Consider the following 10,895-nt stretch of genomic DNA (forward strand, 5'->3'; position numbering starts at 1 on the left):
TTGTATCCAAAAAGATTTAAATCATTGTCTGTGTACACAAGTTAAAGCTCAGCATTCTACTCAAACATTATGACCATTTGACTTATAGTTATGAAGGCAAAACCAAGGCAGAGTCAGAGACAAGGACACACTCTTTCTACAACACACAATAGTTTTACTCCTCATTGCAACATACATTAATTCAAGATCAAAACAGAGTTCAACATAAACTTTGATATTTGATTTTTACAGTTGTCAAGTTTGCAATGACAATCGTTTGCAATGATAAGTCTACCTGATTGTCAACATACAGTATATTCCAGCAGACGGATAAATAAACCCATGCTGCATTAAGTATTGCATATTTATCTAGGAGAGTGAGGTAGCACTGTTTCAGTGTTCAATTGTCAAAAGCTTAAAGTCATTAACGATACATTCCCTGCGTTTATACTGAGGCAATACAGCAATATATTGTGACATACAGTCCCGAGGACATTCCTCTGTCCAGAAAACATTCCAAACAAACCTACCAGCCAACAGTGTTGTCACTTCCCCCCTACATATGGCTCTCAGCAGAAAGCTTAACATTCTCATTTTGGATTTGATTCACAGCTGATGTGAGATAAATATTCCTCAATTTTAAGGCCATGCCCAATGATTAAATAAAAAATAAAAGAAAACAAAAACACAAAACAAATAATTCATAAAAAATATAAACAAAGATGGAATACATTTTTAAAGTTCATGAGACCGGTTCTGTGGAAAGTGATGATACACATGATTCCTGAAACCTGCTGATGAAAAATATTGTACAAGGTGTGGTACAAAAATGGCTTCAGCAGATAGATTTCTGAATGGGGAAAAAGCAGCAGCAGGACTGTTCATTATTTACCCACAAATATAGCAAACACCCAAGCAGCAGCCTAAATACTGATTCAAAACAAACGCTATTCTGTTCCAAAGACACTACTGAGCAAACCTTGTAAAGCCCTTAAGATATGACTGTCACTACATTTAATAAACAGGCACTAAGGCAAACTTAGATAGGAATATGCATTACGGTTTTAAAATTTTGAGGGGAAATATTAATGCTCTCCTGACAAGTCTTAATTAAAGCACATGCAGTCAAATTAATAGAAATGCTAGAAAATGAATTACATCATGTGTTGCAGCTGACTTTCCCTGGAGTTTATTTAGTTCTTGCCTGACAAGAGATGTTATTTGTAATATGTTTGCCCTGAACAGATTTTAAAGCCAGTGAGCCTCAATTTTGTCCTTTTGAGGAGGTGGATGATGAAGGTGATGGACTGTGGGAGGAGGAGAGTGCACTAAAACCACTCGTCCCTGCCATAGTTACAGTCTGAGACACCACAGGAGCAGCGGACGTCTGGGCAAACAGCGTACCTAGAGGGCAGCAATCAAAGGAAACTTTTGAAACAATAGCCTTTAGAAAGTGTGACCTGTACTATTTGTTTGTTTTTGCATAAATGACTCATTTTAATGGAAAATGTTGGTTGTAGTTTTTGATGTCACGTATTGTGTGTTGTCAATTTCTCAATACAATGTCCTCTGCATTCAGTAGTGCATCTCCATTTTTATAGCCCGAGCTTTCACACCAAAGAAAATAATGGGTATTAGTAGTATAAAAGGAACAGTGTGATGTTTTGGGAAAAGAGTAAACCAAAGTTGTTGTTTTTTGTCAGCTTTGATTCACTGCACAGGAATCTTAATGACTTACCAGAGTAAATGGTACCATTTATTGTCACAGACACACTGATACTGGCTGTTCCATTAGTGGAGAGGCTCACAGACAAATCCTGTTTGCTTTCTGTGGGAAAACAAAAATCCATAGTTATTAGACTTTCTTATGGACCTGTCTGATACCGTCTGTAATGTTGAGGCGGCTCACCATGTCCATTTGTTATCTTGACATTCATGGGATTTAAGTGAGAGGCCATGGCCAGGAGGTTTTGTTGTAGGGCCTGCTGCAGGACGCGCTGCTGTTCCTCTGCCAGCCTCATCATTTTCTTTTCTGGACCCTCAGCTGCAGCTCTTCCTGCTCCTCGCTCCAGCCGCTCTTTGAGATGCTCTAATGTTGCAGCTTGTCCCTGCTGCCCCAGTGCCATAGTCATTGGCAGCCGACTGGGTATTAGAGGTGTAGGTGTCTCATCTGGGGGGGAAAATGCAAGTGAAAATCATTATAAAATACGTCATTAAATTAGAAAAGGAAAATTGCTAATTTCTTTTCAAACTTGTAGCACAAATACAGGTATTTGTGCTACAAACAAATGTGGAAATTGAAACCACTAGAGGTCCCTGGTTCACCACAAGGGTAGGACTTTTTATGAGTAAGATGGGGAATGTAACCAAATGTCCTTACACACCAAGAATGCTGCTTGTCGTTCCAGAGGCCCTCTCTGGCCATCTGGCTGAGTGATATGCAAATGTCATTTCTTAAGGCAGTGTTAGTCACAGCTTAACATGTGAGTGACATTCCCGGTCGGTCTGTGCATCCTGATGCAGTTTATCCCTGATAGCCTTGGGGTGACCATGAAGCCTAATCCAGTTTTTGTTCCAACAGTGGTCACTCCATGTTCGCCAACTGACCTGGCAGCTTTTCAGTTGCCACCTGACCTCAGAGAAATAACAGCTGTGTCGGGGGGCTTGCAGCTAGTCAAAAAACAAAAGCCCATCTGACAATGGGAGGGTTTCCATATCCCATTGGACATTAAAAATTAGTGCAATGAAGAAGAAATTTGGATTACTTTTGTACTTTTTTAATCTCCCCATGTCCTGCCTTTAGTTGGCCATCGCTCTCACAGGGAGATGGGTTAAATACACATAATGAATTCCACGGGTACAGGTATATGTGCTCAAAGACAAAGCTTCTATTCTAGTGAGACAGACCACTCATCTTGCTGCCAAAACAGTATACTGTAAGTGCTTCTGTGATTACACTAAGTTTAAATGCCATAGTGAAAACTTTGAACTGCAGATCAATGTTGTGATCTTACTTTTCTTTTCTACTGTGAAAGAATAGAAATTCTCCAAATGCCATTAGTACACAGCCAGAATAACATCATACCTGTGTTTCTCTTTAGATTTGGACTAGGAGACGCATTCAGACCATTCTGTCCAGTCAGGTTGGTTTGCACTGTGGGAGAAGAGAGAAGAGCATGTGGAGTGGAGCTCGGAGAGGGAGAGTAGCGGTAGAGGCTGTTTGTGTAGCTGGGACGCCGACCTTCTCTGCGGTTACTGTCGATTGCAGCCTGCAGCTCACCAGGAGAACTCAGCCCCTTCTTCTCGCACTCAAACGGGTACAGGTATTTCATATACCTACAAGAAAAAGTTTCATTTGAGTCGCATTGTTGGGTTAAATAATTTGAAATATTTAAAAATGCAATGCATCTTTTATACAAAAGGTACAAAGAAAGGATTTTCAGTGTTTTCTCTGAACAACCTGATTGTATTCTATATACATAAACACATTTTGAGCTTGATGTTAGCCACACACTCAAAAAAGGTCAGCACAGATGTGAGCGAAAGGTTTATAAAATACTTAATTACCATCATTCTGGATTATTCTGAAATGAATTAACATGAGGTGATAACAGGTGAGGGTAGCATGGCACAAAAACACCATATGCCAGATGCATCTGCCCTAACTTTTTATAATGTGTTGCAGGCATCAAATTTTAAATGTTCATATATTTCCAAAATACAATTTTGTCAAATAAAGTTTCAAGCAAATTAACAAATCAAACTGTAGCTCTTATTGCATTTTAGAAAAGGTCATTTGTTGCATTACATAATCAGCCTCAGTATAGCTGAAAAGCTCATTTTTACCCCAGTCAGTCAATGGTTCAGCGTTTCTGTAAGACACCTACTGGGTGCGAAGTGTGAAGGCTGCACTGGTGATGGATGTGGGTAGGTTAAGACCTTTGGTGATTTCCCTCCAGATCTTCCTGTTAATAACCTCCACCAAGCCTCCTTTTTCTGTCACAAGCTTATAAAGCCTGAACAGGTCCAGCACCTGCTTTGCCATGATTGGGATGCGGTTTACAGGAGTTCCTGCACAAAAGGGAAGATAAGACCATTTCATTTTTTTAAATTCTCCTTCTTAAACATTGGCACAAAACAAGAGCTTTCTTGTAAAACCACAATTAATGAGAAGTACAATGGACAGAAGCCCGGCCCCTTTGGTCCGTGGACGACAAAAGAATGCAATGATTTACAAATCTCATAAACCCATATTTTATTCACAATAGAACATAAACTTCATATCAGATGTTGAAACTGAGACATTTGGTCATTGGCGGCGTCTTCAAAGTATTTACAATTTTAGGTTGAGGGACATTTTTTTGAGCTCTGCCTCTCTGAAGTGCTCATTTTATACCCAGTCATGTTACCGACCTGTTGCCAATTAACCTAATTAGTTGTCAAATGCTCCTCCATTAGTTTTTTGATTTGCAGCAATTACTTTTCCAGGCTTTTGTTGCCCCTGTTCCAACTTTTTTGAGATGCATTGCTGCCATTAAGTTCAAAACGAGCTAATATTTTTGAAATGGTAAAATATCTCAGTTTCTACATCTGAGATGTTGCTTATTTTCTATTGTGAATAAAATATGGGTTGATGAGGTTTGCAAATCATTGCATTCTGTCTTTTCTTACACATCGTCCCAACTTTTTTTTATATAGGGGTTGTACTCAGTTATTTGATTCTGATTTCGTTGTGCAGTATTTATTTGTACATTTACAAGATAACACAGTGAAGGATTTAAACGCACAAACTTTAAAAAGAAATACTAATAAATAGGCATTTTGGAAACTATAGTAACATAAAAAAAGCACATTGATGATGTTTGAGTGCAATAAAGAACATGAGCTGCTTTAGTTACCCAAAACAAAACCAAAGGACCAAAAAGCCTAAACTGACCTCGTTTTTGCATGAAGACAAAGAGTTCATCAAGAAACTCCTTCCGTTGTGGATCATTATCCAGTTCGTAAAGCTAAAAATGAAAACCCCATTAACAACAAGCAAGTCCGTTGTAAACCTGTGATGATTTCAAGCATTTTCTACTGACACCAAACAAGTCTACTGACCTTGGCAAAGTCCCTGGATGGCTCTCCTTTTACTTTTCCACCGTCATTTTCTTCAGCCCAGATGGCACTTCTCTGTAAACACACCCACAGAGAGTAACAGCAATGAGCAGTGGTGTCTTCCAGATTGCCCCAGGTCTGCTTTACATGACCACATTAATACGGAGAGTGTAGCACAAACACAAGCAAGTTTGAAAGAGATTTCCAGTGGTTCATTTCAGACACAAAGACACCTAATAGAGAAATTGGACAATGTAGTATGGTTGACACAATATTAATAAGGAGTAAACTATCAAAATTAATAATATGTAATGTTGCGTCAGTTTCATAATTTTTTCTTTAAAGCTTCTCTTTAATTATCACATTTTGTAACTCACATTTGACTTATTACTTCGTGCTTCCTGAGTCTTGTATGCACGCTTTTTTTCCTTCAGCACAGTCTCACCCATCTGCAGCAAACAGCTGCTCAGTGTAAGCATAGTTTTGCCTGCACCACTGTGTTTACGCATGTTTTTTAAAAGGGATTTCAACCTGGCCAAAGGGAAGCGTGCTCTTTGCTTCCTTCATCACCGCCACCCTAACATGACAGTTAGAAATGTGAGTGGAGGCTAGTGTGTGTACAACTATATCAGGTTACTGTCCTGCTATGTGCATAGAGAGCCATACGATAATGATTAAGTATGAAAATCAAGCATATAAATAGTGTGTTATTACAACTAAGAAGGTTATTTTTTTTCCATCACCTTTATTATAATTAAAATTAAATTACATTTATTCAGGATTACTGTTGTGTATTAGTATTAGTTGTGGCTTATAAATTGTGTTTTTTTTTTTTCTTATCTAGGGTTGCATCACATGAGAGGCACCATGTACCATTCAGTTCACTATCTTGTTTTATATTATAACAAGGACTGAGTATTTTGGACAACATAACATGTTTTTGTTTGTGGCAAAATTAAATGGTTGAAGCATGTGGTTAATCAAAATACTGGGCAGGTTTCCTTGTTTTTCCTTCCTAGTTCCATTTAAATGTATCATTTTTTATTTTACATCATTACATTACTTAACTGCTTGATATAGAAACCTGATCAAATATCTCATCCTCTGAGCTAGAAAACACAATAAAATAAATACGTGTTGGCTAACAGACTAACTGTACCCTGCCGTTTATCAAAAAACATAATTCACACTGACAGTTTAAAGTGATTCCCAACCATTATTATTTAGTGGATATTGCCTTGTAACCTTTGACACAGTTTAACACACAGTGACAGCATTGCAGCATTCTTATTTACATGGATTTCCTAACAATAACAACCTGAATCCCTGGGCAGGACATAGAGGAGCACAAATTTAAATTTCTATTTTTTTTTTCCTATTTTTATATGAGGTAAACCCAAAAGCTTTCCACATAACCCTGACTGCAGAAGTTGGCTAATGCACAGTGAATTCAGTGAAGTGATGCACAGGAAATTTTTCTCAAGAAACTTATTTTTTATCCTCTGTTCTTTGTTGTTTAAATAGTTTAATAATATAACTGTATGTATTCACTTTAGTAATGAAACTAAAAGCTGTTCATCAATCTAAGTAACATAAACTGTTTCATGCTTCGAATTTCTAATGAAAGATGTCTACTCCCCCAGCAGAAAGCCTATTGATGTGAAGGTAGATAAACATCCCAGTCTTTTCACCATCAAATGGAAATAAAACCCTCCCCCCCTTATTGATGAGCAACTGAGACCAACTGTGGATCTATTAACAAAGAGCTTTCAGTTAATTGCTCACAAAGCTTTCACACATCTGGCCCTGGGAATCCTGATAGTATTCAGCTTCAGGTCAGGAAAAGGTTTCTTTTGTTTTGTTAAAAAGGCCTTGTTTTTATTGGGTTGTAGAATGTATGTATTTAAATTACAACTTTATGTGGGGGTGCTCACTACTATAGAAAAGCCAGTTACCAGGCCACCAGGATAAAAACAAATCAAACATTTGAAATGTCCCATTAAAATATAAAACCACAACGGAAAACTAATTTTTATAAATTGCTTAAATTAAACCATTAATGTGTTCCAGCTGAGCAACAGTGAAAACCCCTCTCTCACCAATCCCTATCCATGACCCGGTTTTTAAATTCAAATCAAATTATTAGGCCTTTAGTCACCTCCACAAATCATTTATCTGTCTCCCTGCTGTGCTGAGATGTCTCTGTCTCCGCCCATGCTACATTTAAGTGTGACAGCACACAGAGAGTGAACAATGGCTGTCCAGCTTGTGGCTTGTACATCACGTCTACTAGTGAACACAGACAACTGGCTGACAAAATGAGCAAAAAATAAAGTGAAGAAGTAAAAAAGAAAGGGAAAAAAGTAGGAGACGTGTAAACATCACAATTATTTAGGGCAGCCACTAATTACCTCAAAAATACACAATTCCAGTCTATTTATAGCAAGTTGAACTTTACACACATCGCAGGTCTTCACTGTAATCAACTGAAATATCCCCATTTTAAAGTTTAAACTTGCTGCTAACCAAAGGATGAGACAGGGATGGACCCTGTTTTAATGTCTAAATTTTAGGAAAGATGACATTTCAATGTCCTGAATGGTTTTTAGGCTGCAGTTTTTACTAAACTAAAACCTACATGTGCTGAATTATGTCAAAGTTGCCAAAGTAAATGTGAATGCATTTTTTGCTGTGAAGATGTTTGTAAAAGTATCATCTCCTATTTTTAAGATGGTAAATTACAGTTGACTGATGATGAATTCCAGGGCTACATATTATAGTCACACATCTGATTATTGTGCTTTCATCAAACCTGTTGAAATGTTCTGTGCGCTGTGCCGTGAAAAAGAAAACACATTCTCACTGCAGTAATAAGGTATTGATTATTTGTAGCTGAATTAAGGGGCCATTTAGTGTTGCCAAGCAACAGCTAAATTATGCAAAGCTATCCACTGAGCTACAGCTGAATCAGCAGTGGATTTCTGGACTTGTTGAGGTTTTTACAGAGGCTAATAAACATCCAAGTTTTTGACTTATCAGGGATAATACATTTCTAAAGAGAGCTGATGACTCTGTTTGTAACACTTCCCATGAACCAGGTAATAGCGGGGGAAAGAAAAACATGAGAGAACATGAAATATCTGTAAATAATGAACAAGAGGTGTGTACAACCCCTGATAAGAAGTCTGTAAAGGCCATTCTGCTCTGCTGAAACTACAGTTAAGTAAACTTTATGGGTCACTGCTTACTGGTATGCTGTGAGGCACTAGCTGCCCCCCCTGCCCACAGGCCTCATTAATCATAATGCATTGTAGTGAAGTGGGGCCTTAAAAGGGAAACATACACACTGAATAACCAATCACATCGTCCCACATATATAAGGAAAAAAAATCCACGACTAGACACTCTGTTTCCAAAAGCAGTTTAACACATCTTTTGAAAAACACGCATATAAATGTGAGCTAAGGAGATTTAAAAATCTTACACCCAACCTGCATGTCATTGCAGCAGTTTTTCCTTGAAGCAAACTTTCTCCATAATTACATGCTTGAAGCTATTTCAATAATCCTCTGCTCATTTAACTCAAACTCTGCAGGCTTGAACTAGCTACCTGGAACTGGACCATGGCCAAGACCAATTAGGTCAATTCGTGGTGAGACTACATTCTAAAAATTCTGATACAGGAGATAAAGAATGGCGGCAGGAGGAGTTTTGCCATGGCCAGTGATTTGACACAATTAGCTTTCCAAATGGGATGCACTCCTTCCTTCACATGAGCAAACTGGAATCAGAAATCCACAATTTATAAGATGCAGAACACATACTAAGGATAAATGTAATATATCTGAGTCAATGTGTCTAGGATTTATGGAGAGAAACATTTCAAAAGAGACATTAAAACAAACGTAACTTACTTGTTTAAATGGGTCGTCGAAGCAGTCAGTGAAGCTGTTCGGTGTTGTGAAGGTATGTTGACCTGCAGGAGACAGCAGTCCATTCTCCTCATGCTTCTGTTTCACTGCTGAAGGTGGAGATTCAGACCTTTGCTTCGCAGCAGATGAATGAGTCATGGAATAAGAAGGGAAGGAGAAGCCTGGAACTTGCTGGAGTCTAGGCTTATTTGCCTGCTGATGAAGCCCGTTCTCCTCCTCCTCCTCCTCCTCCTCGTCATCATCATCCATCTTATCATTCTCTATCATCTCTTGTCCTTCTTCATCTGAGTCTTCCTCTTCTTCCCCTGGATCTATTCTGCTGAGATGGTTGTTTAAAGTGTGTTGAGCTGCTTGGTAATTCTGTCCACCTGCTTTGCCAAATAAAGCGGAGTCTAGTTTGGAGCCAGTGGCTCCTGCTGCAGCAGCGTGTTGAGCGAGGATCAGCTGAGCTTGAAGAAGATGTTTCTCCTGCAGGTTCATATCCAGCTTGGCCTCCTGCTGTCTCTGCAGCTGCTCCATCACCGCCTCCAGCTTAAGCCCAACAGGACTGAACTGAAGAAACCCAGCTGAACTGCCTTCCTCAGATAAGCTTGACTACAGACACAAAGACAAACAAACAAATTAATTAAAAAATAATAAATAATATTGACCAACTTCAGAGAGAAGTTGACTCTATAGCTCAAATCCTAAATAAGTAATTTTGGTTATGCTGCAGGAAAAGGCCTAAACTAACGATGTAAATCCAAATAACTGAATTGTTTTGTTTGAATAAAGTTATGAAAAGAATGTTGTTGTTGTTTTTTGTGTTTTTTTTATTCAAACATGGTTACATGAAACTTTTTAAAGAAAATCTGTCTGGGCAGAAACCAGCTTAATGGAAGATTAAAGCAAAACAAAGGTTAATGACATGAGATAATTTTTAACAGAAACAAGTTAATTTAGTTGAGAATACACTAGTTCCATGATACAAATGTTTCATGAAAGATTTTCTGCGTCCACAGTTTGTGAACAGCTATGACCCATTTTAGAAAACTATTCTTCGGTTAAATGGAAATTCAACTTTTATTTCATAGAGTGGATTCAATTAAACAGAACGTCTGCACCAACATACTAACACCATTAACAACCACAACAAAAATGTCACCGTAAAAGTGTAAATGCATTTAATAAAGTCCAGATTAATCCTCGATTGCTTTGTTAGTGTAACAAACACGAGTGGACACGCCACCAAGCAGTCGTCGACACTCACCGTTTGTGCCTTTGAGAAATTCATCACCGAGACAAGGTCTTATCTAGTTCTTACTCTTTCCTCCGAAAGGCGTAAATCACATGGCACCAGGTCCTTTCCAGACAGAAATGATTCTTCTGATCAAATGTGATTATAAATAAAAATCCTTGTAGTGAGGAGGGGAGAGTGATCGGAGCTGGAGGAGGGGTGAAATGCTCTTTACCTCCCTGGTCGCTGCGCATGGAAACATCTTTGATTGTCGGATTGTGTGGTCTACACCCCCAACTTGGATGAATGAAAAGGCCCGCCCCGTGCGTAAAACTCGGGAAGTGGGCTTTCTTTCCAGCATCTGCAGACGAAAGATGAATCCTCTGCTGGTATCGTGTACGTCTGTGGGCTAACCGAGCTCACACACAAAAAGGTGTATTTTAGTGTGGAGCGTCTTCATTCACATTCACAGTTCTGACCTCTACACCCACATGATATTGTTTTTGTTCTAACTGTTAAACTGGCAGCATTTCACAGCCAAAACACGGATGGAATAGTATCCTGCCTGGATGGAAATTCACAGTCCGTTAGTCACTGTCCATTATTTTTGAATTAGCTGAGATGAAAGTCTCCCAACGAAATGACTGGAGACTCACTTGGGTCATGTG

The 10,895-nt window shown here is 38.7% G+C and overlaps 1 protein-coding gene across 2 annotated transcripts; it reads right to left on the reverse strand.

Moving 5' to 3' along the window:
- Positions 1-130: 130 nt before the first annotated feature.
- On the reverse strand, positions 131-10,895 carry LOC137126145 (AT-rich interactive domain-containing protein 3A-like). 2 transcript variants are annotated; one of them, XM_067502627.1, is made up of 10 exons: positions 10,261-10,895; positions 8,994-9,605; positions 5,083-5,154; positions 4,916-4,988; positions 3,867-4,050; positions 3,221-3,315; positions 3,065-3,133; positions 1,889-2,149; positions 1,718-1,807; positions 131-1,383 (listed from the first exon to the last, which is right to left on the reverse strand). In XM_067502627.1, the coding sequence occupies exons 1-10, from the start codon at positions 10,282-10,284 to the stop codon at positions 1,244-1,246; spliced, it is 1,620 nt and encodes a 539-aa protein (XP_067358728.1). In that variant the 5' UTR covers positions 10,285-10,895; the 3' UTR covers positions 131-1,243. The 2 variants fall into 2 exon arrangements, with proteins under 2 accessions (XP_067358728.1, XP_067358727.1); XM_067502626.1 differs by having other exon boundaries at positions 3,065-3,315; positions 10,261-10,892.

This window comes from Channa argus, chromosome 4, assembly GCF_033026475.1.
Source record: "Channa argus isolate prfri chromosome 4, Channa argus male v1.0, whole genome shotgun sequence".
Classification (NCBI taxonomy): Eukaryota; Metazoa; Chordata; class Actinopteri; order Anabantiformes; family Channidae; genus Channa; species Channa argus.

Bases quoted from the DNA above. Each gene is read 5' to 3' on its own strand.
- LOC137126145 (XM_067502626.1), bottom strand. From the start codon at position 10,284: ATGAATTTCTCAAAGGCACAAACG. The intron at 9,606-10,260 runs GTGAGTGTCGAC...TTGTGTCTGTAG, and splicing joins ATTTCTCAAAGGCACAAACG to TCAAGCTTATCTGAGGAAGG. The intron at 2,150-3,064 runs GTATGATGTTAT...TTTCCCCCCCAG, and splicing joins AAATCTAAAGAGAAACACAG to ATGAGACACCTACACCTCTA.